Here is a 19,064-nt window from a genome sequence, read left to right on the forward strand (position 1 = left end):
CAAGGGGGTTGATGTGTGTAAATATTAGGTGGTTTGGAAACTCTAAATGCAATATAGCAGGGTTGTGTTCCACAGAAAGGTCAGATCTGGTTTACAGTTAGTTTCAGGAATTCTCTCTTAGTCTTTTTCCTGCCTTCACAATTCCAGCTGTATATGCTGCTGCTTAGTAGAACATTCAGTGAATGACAGGGAAAATATGTAATGATTCAGAAAAGCAAACACTAACCATACACCTTCTTTCTGCTATTCCCAGTTTACCTGCAGGCTTTAGGTACAATCATTTTGGATAGGAGGAGCTTTGATTTCATGACATTTTACTTGCACAGAGTTGTGGGTTGTACTCTCCCTTTGTCCTTAATTCTTATTTACAAAATCAGAATGTTTTCACATAAAGTAACCAAGCCATTAGTGCCCATGTGGAGGTTTTGAAAAACTAATTTGTTCATTGTTGCTTTGATGATGTATATGAAATGCACATTAACAAAATGGGGGTTCTGTAAAGTGTACTTTAAATTTAAGAATGAACTATCCTGTACATTTTCACAGAATCACAGAATCCTTAGGATTGGAAGGGGCCTCTGGAAATCATCCAGTCCAATCCCCCTGCCAAGACAGGGTCATCTAGAGCAGGTTACACAGGAATGTGTCCAGGTGGGTTTGGAATGTCTCCAGAGATGGAGACTCCACTACCTCTGTGGGCAACTGTTCCAATGCTCTGCCACCCCAAAGTAAAGAAATTTTCCTCATGCTGAGGTGGAACTTTGTGTGGTTTAGTTTATGGCCATTACTCTTTGTCTTGTCACTGGGCACCAGAAAAGAGTCTGGCACCCTCCTCCTGATACCCTCTTTACTTTCATTTTTGCCCAGAAGTGTAACAGTAATCTTAGCAAACCCATACTGGGAGCCTCTGGTGGCATTGGTGGTAGGCAGCTCAGAGCTCAGTAAAAGCACAACGTGGCACATCTGTAGCCATTTGTGTTTATTTTTACAAATAAATCAGTTCCCTGGCCTTTGAAGTGTTCACCTGCACATCTTTGGTAAATCTGATTGTCAGATGAAGTCTGTGAAAAAGCATGTAAAGCATTGGAAATGTGTGTAAAGCTTTCTGTTCAGTAGAGTTGTGCTTATTAATCAGGTGGGCATGACAGGGTTAAGTATTCTAGGCTACAGTTTTAGTGATTTGAATGAATTTGTAACATAAGAAATGGAAAAAAAAAATAGTGCATGTGTAAGGAGCAATGTCTTCATTTTGACAAAGATTTGACAAAAACTTCCCCTGTTTTTGGCCTAAACTTTTAATCATGAACTCTCAATCTGGAGCAAATTTAGGTATTGTTCATTCTCCCTTGAAAATAGTGGTTTTATTTTGGAAATGCTGAAACAATCTTAACCATAGTAATTTTTAAAATGGCACTGCTATAAGTTGTGGAGTTGCAAGCAAGTCTCTCTGAGACTTAGATTTCTGCACAGGGTTTACTCTCAAATTTCTATACTAATTCTGCAATTTAATAATTGAAGGTCTTAATTTGACCCGTTTGTACAAAGAATAGTAAGGGTAATTTACAAGTTTTGTGTTTAGCACTCCCCCTTTTGATATGCTGAATTTGGGATGGATAAGTGGGATGCTGAAGTACTGTGTTCTTTAATATTTCTCATTTGTTTATGGGTTTGTACCCTGTGCTGTAAATGAGTTTTAAAGTTCACTTAAGTGGGGCTAGTTTAACTGCAGTACCATTCAGATATTTGTAAAGACACTTTCTTTTGAATGACATAAATCCAGAACTAATTGCCAGATGTATCCAACCACTCATAAATTAGGAGTTTTTTTATTTTTTCATATTTTTTTTTGTGACAGAGGGAGACAAGCAATGACAAAACAGCAAAAACAAACTCTTCTAAGGTCACAGAAACCTCCTCTTCACAAAAGAACCAGTCAGGTAATGTGGTCAGAATAAGTTTTAATGTGACTTTTTCAATTAAATACTTTTAAAATGCCAGCGGCTGAATTCCGCTGACTCAGTGAGCAGTTGCAGTTGTGCCACAGCTGGGGGGGAGCCCTGTTCCTTCACTGCCCTCCTGCAGCTGGATCCTGGACTGAAATTGTGCATTGCTGACTGAGAGCAGCAGTTCACAAGTTCCCTGTGGGATGGCACCAGATTAAAGCTGGTGCCCCAGGTCTTGGTGAGCAGGGAACAAGCCCTGCTGCTCCCCTTTGCCCCCTGCACTGGCCCAGTAAAACAAGTGCAGTGGCCATCAGTGTCATCAGGTACTTTGGGTTTTAGTCCTTTGACATGGTGCTTGATGGGAGGCAGTGTGGAGGGAATTCTGTAGAACCTTGGATGGAAACACCAAAGTGAGACTTGTTAATGATGCTCAAGTTGAAGGTAACTGCTATCAGAGCATGTCTCTGCAGGTGTTACAGTGATTTGCCAAAGACAAGCGAGCTCCAGCAAGTCCTGCACGGTGTAGGAGTGGTGATGTGCCATGGCTAATGTGTGGTACTTGGCTCCTGTATATAAATTTTCTCTTAACAAAGTGTTAGTGGTACTCAGATTGTGATGAGCTCACGTAGGCCTTCTCATATAACTGCTACCTCTGCTTTAAAGAGGTCTTAAGTCACAAGATACTTTGATTTTAATAGAAATGAGACTATAAAAATTTGGGAAAACATTTAGCACATATTTGATTAATGGAGACCTTTATTTTTAAAATCAAGCCAAAATACATGGCTTCAAAAGCTTCATGTTCATTCAGTCCTATGTAGGTGCCCAGAAGACTTACCTAAATAATTCCTTCTTGTATCTGAAGGAATATTTTAAATGGCTTCAGGGAGATAACATTTTAAAGTTCCAAACTTCACTTTGTAAACCAAAATTATTTTACAGCAACGAAAAATCTGTCTGATGCATGTAAACCTCTGAAGAAGCGAAATCGGGCTTCAGCAGCAGAATCTTCAACTCTTGCTTTTAGCAAGAGTTCATCTCCTTCAGCTTCCTTAACTGAGAATGAGGTAAAAAAAAAGTGGTGTTTGCACACAGCCATTTAATTACAGAAATTATCAGGTGTGAATCTTGTTTAAAAAAAAAAAAAAAAAAGCAAAACTCAAAGGCGAATTCTCTAACGTTGGTGCTCTAGACAAGTTCCAGTTTTGGCCTCTGTGAATCTGTTACCGTGTGCATTGCAAATCATTTATTGTAACACCAACGTCTGCTTTGGGGACGTCGAGATATTATTGTGGTTTTTAATGTATTTACCAACAACGTTTTAGAATTGTAACCTTCTATTAGAGGCAAAGTAAAATGCCACTGTGTTCTGTATTTTCTTCTACAGATTTTTATGTAAGTGTACTACATTAGTTACATGATGTAACTCAATATTGTCATGTTGCCATAGCTTTTATATCAAAGCAGATTTCCTAATCCTCTGTTTGATCTAGAACTGGACATTCTTCTGAGCAGAGCCCCTTTTAACTCAAATTAGTTTTCAGGCTGTTTTAGTGCTATTTCTCTGTGATGCAAATAGCTCCAACCCCAGTAGAGTTAAACAGGCAGTGAAGGATGTATCTTTTTGATACTTGCTAATCATAGTCTTAGCTCTGCATATTTGGAACTGTGATTCTTCTCAGTTGGCATACAATAAATGAAATGTATGTACCAGAAGTGTATTCATACAATCCATTAAACCATTCCCCAAGTCATCTACACTGTTAAAACCAATCAGCCAAAGAGTGGCAGCATGAGGGTGAAGTATGCATGCTGTTTTGCAGGTGGGTTTGGATCTGTAGTTGGTAGGATTTAGTAAAATATCCATAGACAAACAGCTTCACCCAGTCTGTGTTACAAAAACTGTAGAGAAAATACTTGCCTGCTAACAAGGGAATAGGGCTTCCAGCTCTCCTGGAGACTTTCATCTCCCCTAACAAATGCATGAGGTGCTGTAATGAATGCAGTTAAATATCTAGGCAATGTTCAGTAAACAGTTTACCTTTGGGTAGGGGAAAAAGATTGCATGTTAATGGCTGTATATCTTAACTGTAACTGGAAAAACATTTTAACTAAAAAACCTCAATAAATACTCCCTCCTGTACCCCAATAAAACAAGCAAAGGGGGTCCCACAGGAAATAATGTCCATAGCAGCAGCCAGGTAAAGTAATACTTATTTTGTTTTCTCAGTTGAGAGACTCCCATCTTTTGGCTTATCGGCTTCTGCTGGATTGGCTTTGCTGGTGGGACTTGCTGTGTAATGGTCTATTTGGGGCTCTCTATTCAACCAGACTGGTTTAAGGAAAAATCTGGGGGGTTTTGGCTCAAATTATGCATCTCTAAATATTGGGGACTCAGAAGAAAGATTCTTCTCTTTCTCGAGATTATGATTATAAAATGAATTATCCAGAAGTCTTTCTTAACAAAAGACTCTTTCTTGTAGGATTTTGGGTTGTAACATAATGGTTCATATGTAAGAAAGGATGTGGTTGTATCTTACGTATGGCTGAGATGGAAATTCTAAAACTTAGCACTAATTTACTCAGCTACTGCTAAACAGTAAAAGATCTGAGAAAAATTACCTTCATACACTGCTCATAGAACACAGGTACACAAATTAGAAAGTGAATTAATTGTTTTCAAAGGGTTAAAATATCAAAAAAAAAAGTCCCAAACAGCATAACTGAAAACACACCTTGTTAAATAATTTTGGGGGACTGGGTGCAGGGGGAAGTAGATTAATGGACTAAATCCTTGGACTGGTTAAAGCTACACTGACCTGAACTTGGACCAACTAAGGATTGGGCCCAGTTTGTTTCCTATATTAGATATATTTTTGCTGTTAAATAAAACAAAAATGTCAGGCATGTGTTTCAGAAATTAATATTGACCTGCTCTACAAAACAAGGAAAGACAAAAATTCTGGATTGTGTGGGTGGCTCTTAAAAACTTTTCCCCCTTTTGTATTTTTATTTAGCACTTCTCTAAACAGCTAAGTATGTGTGTGTCCTGAGAGCATTCATGTGGAGAGAAACTTTCCCAGTATTAAGGGAAAGTATTTTAAAAATAAACACAGTCAGGTAATGGTGAAAGCCTTGCACAGCTAATTGAGTAGAATGTAATTCTTCTCAACTTTAAATAGATTTAATGATTAACTTTCACATTTCTGTGTTCACTATAAAACTTCTAAGTGTTCGTTGAGGTGCTCTCTTAACAAGTATAGGAATAATTCTGTGTATTCTACAAGCACATACATCTCCACAAGGTGTATATAGGAGGAATCTGGTCTTTTTTTTCCCTTTTCTTTTTCTCCCATACTCTTTGTGAACAGCTTGTTCCAGAATGGAACCTGGATGTGACTGTTATTTGTCAAGAACTGTTGTTAACTACAGACCCCTTAAATGTTTGTCCTTTTCAACCAGGTTCTAGGAAAGATGTGCTCAGTTCTTTCTTGTTTGAAAGATGCATCTTATTTGACATTTAAAAAAATATTTTAAATGCCTTTTGTTTTTATTAGGGGATATTTTTTAAATGGGGTTTATTTGAAATACTATAAAATCAGGCATGGCCAAATTTTCAGTTGATAAATTAGTTTGAGAGGGAGATAAGAGTGGGAGTGTGGACTTGTTCAAAAAGATTTATAGATGTGACATATTAGAGATTAAAGGTTCACTCCCTTCAAAAAATTGGGCTTTGAAGTTGTTGTAAGAGGGGTGGACAGAAGCAGTGAAGTGTTTATACAGGAATAAATGAATTTCATACCTGCATTTAATTTTGAAACTAAACAATTTTACTTCTAGGCACTTGACTCAAGTCACTTATGTGAAATATGATTTTGTTGAAATATAATTCTTAATGAGCAACTGGTAGGGCCAGATGTGAAAAAGATACTCAACACTGGAGTCTGCAAAAGCTTGGAGTAGTTTTTTACTGGCTATGTAAGACTTGGTGTAAGCATCCAAAAGCACATATTTGTGAGAAGAGATGCAGATGGTGTATTTTAATTTCTTGTTTTACCTTGGCCCTCCACCCCCCAATAATGTAGTAGGTGCCAGTAAGAGTGTAATCAGTATTTTTTTAATAAATAAAAAAGACTTTACATTACCATTACTGCTGGATTATTAGCACACCTGGTGTGTTTGCATGAAACATATCTGCTTTAGCTTTTCAATCAATTTTTGTGATTATTGTCTGGCTTCATTAAACTGGATGAATTTGTTGACAGCAGATAAGTGTCAAAGTATGGTGCAGACCATAGGTACTACTTACAAACTTTGTCAAAAAACTGTAATCTTTTCCTAAGAGAGGACAAAATAAAGCACATGTGACACTCTCTAAGTTAGCCAGCCTGTCCTTCATCACACCCTCAAGTCTGAGCTGGCCAGCAGATGGCAGCTTAAAGAAGCCTGGGAAAGATTTGAAGAGGTGCTTTTATTTTAATTTCATCACATCTTCCTTAGAGGAATTCTTTCTTCCCTTCTGTGGCAACCAGTGTCAAAACAAGCTCAGTTCCTGGTTATAGCTACAAATTCTTGTGTTTCCAAGGCCTAACAATGCAAATTATAATAATGCAAGCCTTAATGCTCTTTTTCTTCATATTAAACAGTGGATTTTTTCCCCCATTACTGGTTTGAGACAGATTTCATTTATCTGCATTTTTAATGGGCATTAGCATGTAAACACAAAGGAGAAAACATGTACAGCTCTTAAAAGGTAAGGTGTTTGCTTGAGGAGGCAGTCATGAGACATGCACAGCTTGCAACTCAAAAAGTACACTTATCATCCCTGGAGTCTAGTTGTCCTAGAATATGCAACTAAAAACTTTTACTGAAAGTGAAAATAACTGACTTTTTGATCCTAAGAACAGGAAGGAAGAAGGGAATTCGTGTTATTTTAAACAAACTCCTGATTTAAAGAAAAAGCAGTTGCTGTTGACCTTGCAGGTTGTTAAACAAAATCACCGTGCTTCTAGCATTTCATTCAAGCTTCCTGCAAATATAATTCTCTCTTCTAAACATTGCTTAAGGATAACTTAATATATAGTGCCACCTTACATCCTGTGTTTTAGCAGACGGTTGTTTCCTGTGTTTGTTTCTGTATGCCTATGATTTTATTTTTTTTCCCCAGTAAGCAATCAGGGGTACATTTTTATGGAACACTGCAAGTAGTTGGACTTGTTCCTTGCTAAACCTCTGCTAAAGCCTCTAACATTTTACATGACCTGCATCACCCACCAGACCGTACAGTTTTGTTTCAGTGGTTCTATTTTCACGTGGAAAAAATTTCAAAGCCTCACTTTTGTTCTTTGACAGCACATTCTGTGTAGAAAATAAGGTTTCTTGTGTACTTATTCTCCTCTTGTGTGTTACTTAGGCTTCAGAGTGCAGAGTATCTGTTAACTGAATGTTTACATGATGTAGGTTTTTATTCTGCATCCCCTACCAAAGTATCATGAGTATCTGTAGGCAATTTTATACTGTTTTAAAATGTTCTCATAGTTTTAATTAACTTTCCAGGCAAATTCAGAAATGCATAATATCCTTATCTGAAACGTCTAACTCCTGCTAATAATAAAAATGAAACTTGTCCCAGGCTGTCTTTTTTTTGCTATTACAGTACTGTGTACACTGTGGCACCGCATACTTAAAGAATTTATCTAGTCTAGCAGTATGGGCCAAAATATCACTCTTCATTCAGTTCAGGAATTCTTATATGAAATAAAGGAAATGTTAACTGTAACTCAATTGGCTCTGTCAGTTTTTCTGTCTCTGTGTGGGTGCACGATAGATTGTCTTTTCAATACAGCCTGACCTGTTTGTATGTTGCTTATTGACTTACTCTTACATCAGTTGTTCTTAGAGTAAAAAACCAAACTAAAACAAACCCAACCCCTCTAGCTGCTCAGATTTTGTTAATAAGAAAAAAATATGCAGTTGGGTTTTATCTGTATGAAAGGTGGAAGAGTTTATCAGAACATGCATCCCCCAAGCTTTATATAGAGAGCTCTTAGCCAGCCCAGCCCACTTCCTCCTGGGGGACTGTGGTGTAGAAATCACTGACTCTAAAGTCTTGTCAGGAAGTCTGAGATTGTAGCTGTGTCCTGAGTGTTAAGGAAAGTGAAACTTAGTGGGCAGCAGCATTCAGAGCTCATGAAGATGTGCCACTTTAATTGCCTGTGAACAGATGCTGTGTATCTTTTGTATATGATATGTTAATATCATATGATCATAATATATATCATGGCAGGTGACCTGAGAGGATGTTGTTTAAGACATCCCTGGAAAAGGTGCAGGTCACTCTTTGTGGGCCCTTTCTTTTATAAATGCTGCTGCTCCTGCCCTGGAGGAAACTTGCCTGCCAAGCAAGCAGGAGGAAATAATTTCCTGCCATGCTTTGTTTTCATTTTATGTACCCCTAGCTCTAAGATAAATGTACATAGTGGGGTGTGTTTCCTTTTGATGTCCTACAGCCTGCATTAAAGCAAGTGATGCTCAAGTAAACCAGTGGGAAGTGGGAGGGGTTACCTTCTTTGGATCTCAGAAAATTTGTCCTTTAGTTGTTTGTTACTGCTTGAACAGAACGTGACAGAAGAACGTCGTTGTCTTGAATGACTAAGACCAAAGCTTGTATTCTTAAGGCTTAAGAAGGCTGTTACACAAGCAGATGTGAGTAATACAAAAAGGGCTTTTATTAGACAGAGTGAATTGATCAAGTGATTTTTTGAAGAAATTTTTTTGGACAAAAGTTGTGCTTTGGTAGCTGAAAAAGTCTAAAGAGGTGTGTGGCTGGTGGAGTAGCATCTGTTGGAGCCTGTTCCAGTGTAGGCACCATAGATGTTCAAATGTTAACAACTTCTTCAATCTGAATTTCCAAATTTGTTTAGAGCCTTCAAGCATGGCAGGAAAACCTTGTCTGAGTTGGATCAAGGAGAAGAGAGGTCCCAGGGAAGCTGATGAGCACAGAAGTGTTGATGTTCATTGTGCAATTGCCAACACACAGTGAATAGTATTTGAGACTTGATTCTGCTCCATGAGACAGAAGTTTTTGCCTTAGCAAATATTGATGCTGGTCCTTCAGGACAGCCTTTAGCCAGGAAGTACTTCAAGGGAAGGAAAAAATACACACCATGACCCCCTCCCCACCTCCTAGGGTAACACTGAGCCAGCAAGGATGCTTTCTTAGATCAGCTGTTGAAAATGAAGACTTAATCCTAAATCTAAAACAAAAGGCACATTTAATATAAGCCAGGTCACCAGCTGATCAAGCAGAATGTTTGCAATTTTTTGTTCTTACTGTCATAACTTCCTGAATTCCCAGGCTCTGGATTGCATGAGTACAGGCACTTTATTTTCAGACCTAGAATTTCTGAACCTTTTTTTCTTTGAAATTACAGAGCAGTGATTTTGCTGGCTCTGGTATTTACTCTGATTTTGGAGCTGTCTGAAAGGAAGGACACAATTTTAAGTGGAGGAAAAAAAAGAAAAAAATTCAAGTGGGTGGAGCAAATGTCTACATCAGTATTTGACTTCATCTGCTCCTTTGAGCCACAGCATGATTTGAATTTTTAAATTCCAGTCTATCACAGCTTAAATCCTGTATCAATATGATTGGATGCCAGCTGAGAATATGTCACTACCTTTTTTTTTTTAATAAGTGATATTTCAGCCAGATGTGAAAGGAGCAATACCATTTGCAAAGTTCACCCACGTGGTTCTAGAAATATGCAAGCTGAGTGTACATCCCAGCTGGCATTTAACTCTTCCTTGTAAAAAGCCAGAGGGAATGAAGAATTGCCTTGCATTTCTGCCAAGGTGTGTGGCTGAGCCTGGAATCAGGTACCTAGTTGTAAAAAATGCTTTAAAAATTGTAGTAGACCTGGCTTTAGATGTACTGTTAGAAATGTTTCCCTGTGTTAGTGCTTGTCCTTGCACCTTTAATTGGTGGTGCAGTGAGCTGTGCAGTTCACTCAGGCTCAGTCTTGCAGCTGCAGGACTCGTGTTACAGCTGGAGGAAGTCTTGCAGGAGGAAAACATTGAGGAGTGATTTTGTACACAAAATCTCTGTATAGAGTCTTCTGTCAAATTGACTTCCTGCCTACCACCCTTTAATCATTTTTGAGTGCTTCAGACAAAAGACAAAATTAAGAATATAAACATATAAACTCAGAAAATGCGCATAGCTGACTCAGTTTAATTCCTCTCAATGCTCTAGTGTGTTTTCTTATTCTAACTATTGTGTAGGGTTGCACACATTTCCTCCTCTAAGCCTGCTTGGCAACCTCTGTGAAAACCAAACACTTATTTACTCAATATAATCATGCCAAGGAAACTCCATTATTCTACCCACAGTCCTTGCATCTCTATGCACATGTAGGTCCCTTTTGCACATAACAGGCAGAAGTAGTCCAGGAAGCAGGAAGAAAAAGTAAATATCACCCTTATACTGAGCAATTAAACAGTTACCCAGTGTTCAGCAATGCTTGCTGATGTAATCTGGCTTTGTACATCAAATATTGCAGTGTGCAAAGCCTGTTCATTCAGTTATGAATTCATGCTGAAGATGGCTTTTAGACGCATTGTTACATAGTCTTTCTAAAAATAGGTTGGCATTTGTCTGAAAGAATCCCTTAGGCACTTCTTTGGTTATTGTGAACAGGGAATTTTAGCATATAGTTCAAAAGAAAATTCAAAATACTTTGGGGGATTTGAAGGCTTTATATGCTGATCCCTGTACCGTTGTGGGCCTGAGTAACTGTTCCAAAAATACAGTAGTGGTATAAAATGTATGCTCAAAATACCTTGACATGAGTAAACCCAGTTGTTTAATGACCCATTGCTACAATTTCTGTCTTTTGAAGGGTAAAAATACAATGCTAATCACAAAGAATTTACAGAGATGCCAAGACTTTGTCCTAGTTTGACTGAGTAGTTAATTTTTTTTCAATAATAAAGCTATGGGGAACTTGGAAAAATGCAGTAATGTGTCCCTACATGTTACCTTTTGAGTTTTACGTGTGTAAGTAGTGAATAATGACTGAGACACGTGGGAAAGGAAGGATTGCCTTGGGAGCCTGATGGGAAATTGGTCATTTCTGTGAGTAATAATGGTATTTGGAGCCTCACTAACCCCTGAAGTCAATTCTGGCCTGCCCCACATGAAGAGCATGAATTGGTTTTTAGGCTGTTTTCCTCCCTTTTTCTCACTTGCGGATGCAGGTGCAGAGTTTCCAGTAGAAGGAGCTGCATTTGATTTCTGAAATACCACTCATGCTCAGTGTTCAGGCAGTGAAGTGTGAAAGCCTCTACAGGCAAATTCTCACAAAATAATGTTGATGTTCAGTGGTTGAAGGGAAAGGGAAGGAAAGCCTGACTGACGTGCAGTGTGTGAAGGTGATGGTGCTTGCACTGATCCTCACTTCAGCAGAGGAAAGGTGTCCTTGTCACAGCAGCAGTAACTGCTGAAGAGGAGATGATGGCAGAGTTCAGGTACAATTTCAGTGCAGAAACTTGGCACTTGCTTAAAGTCTGAAGTGAATAGCCTTGGCATTTTCCCCCCTGAATTTATGCTCTTTAAAACAGTCCTTTGCCTTTATGAGAAATAAGAAATTACTGCAAATGTAAAGCAGAATAAAATAGCTACAAATTGCCAATTAACATGTTTTGCCATTAATCTAAAGGTTGATTACTTTGAACCGCAGCCTGAATTTCAGAAGAGTTAATTATCTACCATTTTCTTTGCTAGGAGGATTATATTGCAAAAGCAAGGACAAGACAAGCTTTGGTATGATTACAAGGGAAAGATGTATATTTGTGACTTAACAAGTAAAGTAAGAAGCCCCCCCCAAACCTGTCCAGATTGTATTGAGGGCTGTGTTTTGGGCTCTGGTGTGTGAACTGTTAAAAACTTCCCCAGAAGTGTACTGTTTCATTGCAGAGGTGGCTGTGTCATGGCAGCATGAGCCGATTTCTAGCAATCTTCTTGTAAATCATCTTTACTTAGTGACTGTTTCAATCTACACATATTTTAATTGCAAAACTCAGTGTCCCCCAGATGAATCAGAACCTGTTAGGGCTGCTACAGCTTACTGGGGGTACAAGTGCAGTTTCCCCAACCACCTCATGCTGTTCCTCTCTTAGGTTCTAAGTTATTTCTGAGAAACACTGGATGAATGGTTGGCTCAGCCTCTTCTCCACAGGCCTCAGGGAACAGATGCTCTTTTACTTCCCTGACATTTCCATTGGCTATTCTGGGATAACTGCAGGAGCTGAGGTGTTGAATTCCAATTCTCTACATAGAGGGAGCTTTCCTCAAAGATGTCTGGTAGACAGTGTGTCACTTCCTGCAAGATACAAATAAGGGTCCACTTAAATTTTCTTAAAGAAATGCATCCCCTTCTTATGACAGGAAATCTGCTACCCTTCCCCTTCATTAGGGCCCTGAGCTGCAAAATCTGCTAGTGAAGTGTGTGAGCTGTGTGTGGATTATGGCTCTTGGAGAGGATGTTAAAGCTCTGCTCATGGTGGCAAGGATGAACAGTCACAAAGTAAAGATGATTTACAGGGATGTTTCACTGAGCTGCTTGTGCATGGAGTGACTCACAGCATTTGAGACAGCCATGAGCAGGTATCTGGTCTTGTCTGTGTAACACAAAACTGGTGCTTAATAGAGCATTTGATTTGTAAAGTGTGTGAGACTCCTGACAGCTGTAAAGGAGAGATTTTGAAAGATACTCTCAGCCTGGATGCCATTCAGTTGATGAACTGAGGGTATTTTGTTCATGCTCCATGTGTTGGTATTTGTGCTTGAAACCTGGCAACAATCTGTAGGTGGATGTAAATTGCCAAGATTTCTCTTGAAATGAGCTGATAGAATTTGGCTTTTGTGGTTGCATTTGTGATGTTGGGTTTGATTCTTGCCAGCAGTGTTCCTTTTTTTGGCTCAGTAACCATTTAATTTAAATAAAGGGCTGATGCATTCACTTTGAGGTGGCAAAATCTCAGTTCTGTAGGAAAATTGATGTCAGCCTGAGGTTCACAAATGGCTGGGATCTTGTCACCCATATCTAGGGGGATTCTGAAAAACTGCCTTCTGCCAATAGGGCTCCCTTTCCATGTAGAGGTCTGCATCCTTTGGTTGAACAGAGTGTATAAACCAAGGAAAATCTTGGGAAACATTGCTTTGACTCATTCTCTTAACTGAATAAATTTATCACTGGGTATGTGCTGTTTCTCTGCTCTGTTTTTAAAAGCAGTGAGCTGGGGGAAGAGGAGCACCTTCCTCAAGGGCCAGGCTCTGTGGCTCTTGCTGCTGGGAATACTGTTAACTCAAGGGGTGCTCACAAATGGGTTTTCTCTGGGTTAAGGTATTTTGTAGGGGAAAGGTAGGGAGCCCAGTGTCAGGTTACAGCAAGACTGCTTGTTTTGCTTTGCTTTGTTTTGTTCTGTTTTGTTTTTAAGTGGAAAAGAAATTCAGATCTAAGACCTTCCAGCTTATTTTTCCTTTTTTCTTTTCTAACCATGACTAATTCTGGCTAGTTCAAACAAGAACATAATGAGCTCCTAAAAATGTTAGAGCAGTGTGCCACTAATTAATGTTTCTGTGGGAATAGTTTAAACAGAAATGAGCATGTGTGTAAGTTTACTTAAAGCATAAGGGAAATTGGGTTTGTGGTTTTGCCGTGCTCCCACGCTGCCTTCCTTTATCTGCCCCTTCCCAGCAAGAATTTTGCAGGTCACTATTTCACAGCTCCTTCCAGGAGACAGAGATTTCCAGGTGTCTGAACAAAGCAATAATTTTACCTGCAGTTTCTTCTAACCCCTTATGAAATTGTCTGGCAGAATCTCCAAATCACTCCATTTATAGAAATTTTCCTAGGTGAAGTGGAAGTATGAATTTGCACAGAGGAAATGAATTTTTACCCTTGTAAGTAATGTGGGGGGGAAAACCCACCAACCAACCAAGAACTGTCAGTCTGATCCAATTTACAAAATATATTTAGACACGATCAAGGAAAGCAAATGTTGAATGAAGGAATGCAAGTTAGCTGGCAGCAGCAGTGAGAATTAATCACTCAAAACCAGGGTTTCTAAAGGGATTTTATAAAAACTAAATCTAGGCCTGGTTTGATCTTAGATTTTTCTTTCTGATTTCAAAACAATAATCTCTGATAAATTTGCACATTACATGGATTGGTTGATAAGGAGGTTGCATGTAGTTGCCTCCAGCATGTAGCTGGGCCATTTTTAGAAAAAGGTGGTTTACTGTAGATAAATATGAGATTCTGTGTCTGAAAACAGAGTAAATTCTTCATATAAAGTGGGGTGTCTCTGTCCTGGCAAATGGCTATTGGCAGAAATGATCTCTTAAATAGCACAGCAGCTTAGAGTGACTTTCAGTCCTTTTTTGAAGAGACCTGGGGAGATTCTTGCACAGCAGAACAGAAGTGGAGAAGAGTGGTATCATATTGGCTTGCTTTGGACATGGTACTTGCAAGACTTGTAATGGGTTATTGCCTCCAGTTCTCATGCTTGATTTTTCAACAACCTTTTTAAAGCACAGAAAAGGTTTAGAGAAACCCCACTAAAATGCTCTCTCGATGCTGGAAAAAGTCCCCTAGGGAGAAAATTAGAGGGTGGAACAAAAAGGATTGGAACGGGCTTAATTGCAGCATGCTTCCAAGGGACTTGTAATGTAGCTGAAATGCCTGGAGAAGGCATCATCAACTGTGAGCTGCAGTTAGACAGCCCAGAAGGAACAGGAGGCAGTGCTGTTGATGGTATGTGTGAATAACCATTAGAACGAGCTGAAAGAGAAATTAAGGCTTCCTCTTCAATTCCAAATTGTGATCTTCTCCTGGAGAATGTACTTAGTGAGGCACAAATCACTGAGTATCATCTGGGGGCAACAGCATGAAATTCTGCATCTTCTGATGTAATGTGAGATGAGACAAATTACTTGGTTGATAAGGATGTCTGTTAACCTCCTTAAATTCTACTGAACTGAAAACTACCCTGTATTTTCTTTTAAATATGTTACTTAGGATGGGTTTTTTAAAGTAAATTCCAGCTGTTTTAAAAAACACCCCATATTTATTACATCTTTATCTGTTATATGATATTTATCCGTAACAGGGCTATCTTCTGTAGTATTTTGATTTTACTGTTGACTATAATGTTCCTTAAACATATTGAGAGCTGCTTGTTCTTTTCTTCCTCTCTTCTATGTGCTGTTCACATTTCCTTGGAGAATATTAGGGCCAGAGACTTTGCAGCTTGGAGTTTACCAAGTTTCTTTTTAAAAAATGACTGTTGCTCTCTCATAAATCACATGCTCAGACTTTATTCGAGGGATTTGAAGATATCCCTGTGTAATGGCTAGGCACTTCTTGCTAACTGTATTCTAGAACTGAGTATAAATAAAATGCCATATTGCAAAGTTCTGGTGTTCTGTTTTGGCTGCTGGTGAGGGGGATTGTTGCGTAATCCTTCTGATGAGACTTCCACAAATGCATATTCTGGTTTTAATCAAAGTGGTTTTTTTGAAGGTGGGGAAAACAAAACCAGAAGAGTGTGCCTAAACCTGCTAGTCTGAGTTGCAGTGTGTGTGCTTCTATCAGTTCTGATGCTGTGCTAAGCTCCCCATGTGTGCCTGCTTTCTCTAACACCTGTGTTTAATCTTCAGATCTCTGATGGCCAAGGAGATGAGCGCTCAGAGTCCCCCTATGAGAGTGCTGATGAGACTCAGACTGAAGTGTCTATATCATCCAAAAAATCTGAGCGAGGAGTGGGAACAAAAAAAGAATATGTGTGTCAGGTGAGAGACCTTAGCTGGGCTGTGTTTCCTGAGCTTTCCTAGAAAAGGTCTTTCTAGAAACGAAAATGACAATATTAGGCCAGAAACAGGTTTATCATGTGTGTCTGAGATGTCTGTTAGTGATGAGGTTGCCATGGCAGTAAATGGGATTCTTAATACCTAATTATTTTTTTCTTGACCTCCAGTAAATGACTTGGCCTTTCTGCTTGAGTTTCCAGGTCTGTAAGATAAGCATAATTTGTAGCTCAGGAGAAGCACATGAGTGTTGCCAGGTGACTGGTCAGATGATGCAGGAGAGCTGCTGGTTTCTCTGTTAGCGCAGAGGAGGAAGCCCAGCCCAGGGGGGTTTGTGCTCTGCCTGCAGCAGAGATGGCAGCACTGCCCTGCTGTGCTGTGCAGGCAGGAAGGCACTGAAAGCAGAAGCCTTTCCTCAAACTGCTCTAGAAGGGCTCTTAGGCTATGAAATGATAACACAATCCAGATCAAATTTGTTTCTGGGAGGCTGGGCACACAGTTACGTTTCCATTTTTTGTACATAGTGGGAATAAGGTTGTATCTGTCTATAAATGTTGGGTAGTCCTTAAATTCTGCCACCGCTGTTGTTGGGATCATTTTTAGTTATGCATGTGTCACAGCTAACCACTGAGACATAGAGGTATCATTGTGCCAACTGGACTGATTCCCTTTTGCCAAGGAAAAGGAAAGGAAGGATGCTTTTCAACCCTACTCAGATGCATCAGTGTGCTCAGGGAATATCTCTTACAGCTTTTTTTTCTATTCCTTTTTTTCTGTCAGGTTGTATTTTACTCCTGAACCATGGTCTGAGAGGGATATTTCTAGTGGTTTAATGATTCTGTTACCTGTTTCAACTTGAATTCAGGGCATGTGACAATGCTTGTAAAATTATCTTTCACTTGTTAAATTTTATTTCAACAATGGGAAAAGATATTTTGAGGAGCAGTATATGAAAAGGAATAAAGAAAACAGTTTTTTTCCACAAATGAACTTTTCTTTAACATTCAATGCCTTTGTGTTGTAAAAGCTGTGTGAAAAAACAGGTGATCTCCTGCTGTGTGAAGGACTTTGCTATCGAGCTTTTCATGTGAGCTGCCTTGGGCTCTCTGGAAGACCAGCAGGAAAATTCATTTGTAGTGAATGTACATCAGGCAAGTTTGTCCCTTTCTATTAATTAAAAAAAAAAAAAAAAGTTATAGTTTTCCCATACATTGATCTAGGATATCCTCCTGGACAGAGTATGTATCCTCAGAGAATTCTTACTTATCTTTTGGGATGTGACAGGGTGGGAGTTCGTAGAGTACCACTAAGTGTGCCACATTTTACAAAGTTCACCCTGTTTTCAGTGAGAACTCTCTTACAACGTGGCTAAATTAATCAGAATGCCATTGCCTTAATAACTGCAGATTATTTGCTTTCTGAGTACAGTTAGAGATGAGGTTTAAAGTCTGTCACAGTGACTTAAGAAATTGTAGAAAAAAGAGCAGTGAACAAAACGTTTTAAGTTCTTTTTCAGTCCTTTGTGTGTCTGCATCAGTCTTGCTTTTCCTGTTAAAAGACTACCTTATTGCTATTAATTTAATTTGCTTTTTATCCTGTAATAACTGCTTGGAAGTTCTTAATCTCAAAACTTTACATAAGATTTGTGTTCTTGCTCATAAGCTCATTTCAGTACATGCAGTAAACCTTGTTGGAACTACTGCTTCAAAATAAAACTGTTCCAGCTAGTCCGGAAAAATGATTAGAGGATGGTTGTCTTTGGTTTGTAGTCCTGCTTCAAATTTCAGAAGACCACAGACAAGACCATCATCCTATTCCATTGGTTTAAAAAAAATTGAAAACTAAAAACTCCTACTTGTCCTGGCATTCTGAGGCTTATAAATAAAAACATAAAATCAGATTGGTGAGTCTTTGGGTGTTATTGTGTATGCTTCAACTGCAAATGGGTTTGCTTTATTTTATTTGTATCTGAGCAGATCAGTATTTAATACTAAAGAGCTAAAGTAAATAGATTGCATCAAGCAATGCAATTGATTTGTTGAAAAAAACCTCCTCATACCACAAAAGCAGTTCCCTCATACATGACATGAATTTTAAACACCTCGCTCATGCATTTATGTGTTTGGATATTACATTCTGTTTATCATTTTGCCACTAGGTGTGCACACCTGTTTCGTGTGTAAGGAGAGAAAGGCAGATGTGAAACGCTGTGTTGTGTCTCACTGTGGCAAATTCTACCACGAAGCTTGTGTGAAAAAATTCCATCTCACTGTCTTCGAGAACAGGGGCTTTCGGTGTCCTCTCCACAGCTGCCTCAGTTGTCATGTTAGTAACCCCTCACATCCACGAATTTCAAAAGGTAGCTTCATTTTATGTTTATATGGCTGATGAATTCATTTATTTATGGTATGTTAAGGTAAAGAATGTGTCCATTTGAGAGCTGCTAGCTGCAGTTTTGCTAGGCATAAATGGACTATCAATTCATTCAGAATTTTTTTAAATGTTGAAATAGAGTAAGTTTTAGTCAGCTTTAGTATTTACCTTGTTTGTGCTCTCTTTTTAAATAAATTTCAGTTAACCATAGTTAACCATGTTTTCTTCTCAAGAGAGACTGAAATCTAGAATCTATAAGTGATGAGGAGAGGGGCAAAGCACTGAGGGCAGGACCTGAGAACGTACAAACACTGCAGCGAGGCTCAATGAACATGGAGACATTTTGATTCTGTGCAGGTTTTTAGCTTTGGGCAACATTTGCAGACAAAATTACATGACTCAGAAAGACTCATGTCTACCCTGATATGCATAATGAAAGCTTTAAATTGGGAGTAAAAAAAACCTTTATAAAGTCAGTATTGTTGCAAATACACAAGCATTGAAAACACAACAGCTGCAGTTTTGTGTGTGTCTATAGGGTGTCTCAGCACCTCCTTTTTGCCAAAATGATGAGTCAGTTTTGTCCCAGAGCACCTCAGCAGTGCTGTGCTGTGCCACACGTGTCCAGTTGTGCCCAGGGTGACCTGTGAGTTGGTGCTTTGCAGGGAAGATGATGCGCTGCGTGCGCTGCCCGGTCGCGTACCACGCCGGGGACATTTGCATCGCGGCGGGGTGCGCCGTCATCGCCTCCAACAGCATCATCTGCACCAACCACTTCACTGCCATGAAGGGGAAAAGCCACCACGCCCATGTCAATGTCAGCTGGTGCTTTGTGTGCTCCAAAGGTAAACAGCTGGGGAGGGAGCTCCTTCTGAAGTGTG

General features: G+C 39.2%; 1 protein-coding gene across 4 annotated transcripts in view; it reads left to right on the forward strand.

Moving 5' to 3' along the window:
- NSD2 (nuclear receptor binding SET domain protein 2) overlaps positions 1-19,064 on the forward strand; it is a 74,526-nt gene that overhangs the window by 43,472 nt on the left and 11,990 nt on the right. For 2 of the 4 annotated variants that reach the window (XM_054295693.1, XM_054295694.1), the window contains exons 9-14: positions 1,856-1,937; positions 2,886-3,010; positions 15,664-15,795; positions 16,838-16,961; positions 17,969-18,169; positions 18,849-19,028. In XM_054295693.1, the coding sequence (XP_054151668.1) occupies positions 1,856-1,937; positions 2,886-3,010; positions 15,664-15,795; positions 16,838-16,961; positions 17,969-18,169; positions 18,849-19,028 (844 nt within the window). Of the gene's footprint in view, positions 1-546; positions 652-1,855; positions 1,938-2,885; positions 3,011-15,663; positions 15,796-16,837; positions 16,962-17,968; positions 18,170-18,848; positions 19,029-19,064 lie in introns of all 4 variants that reach the window. The other 2 variants (XM_054295696.1, XM_054295695.1) reach the window with 2 other exon arrangements.

Source organism: Melozone crissalis, unplaced genomic scaffold, assembly GCF_028551555.1.
Source record: "Melozone crissalis strain CALT ecotype California unplaced genomic scaffold, PUWL_Pcris_2 ptg000006l_1, whole genome shotgun sequence".
In the NCBI taxonomy this organism is placed as follows: Eukaryota; Metazoa; Chordata; class Aves; order Passeriformes; family Passerellidae; genus Melozone; species Melozone crissalis.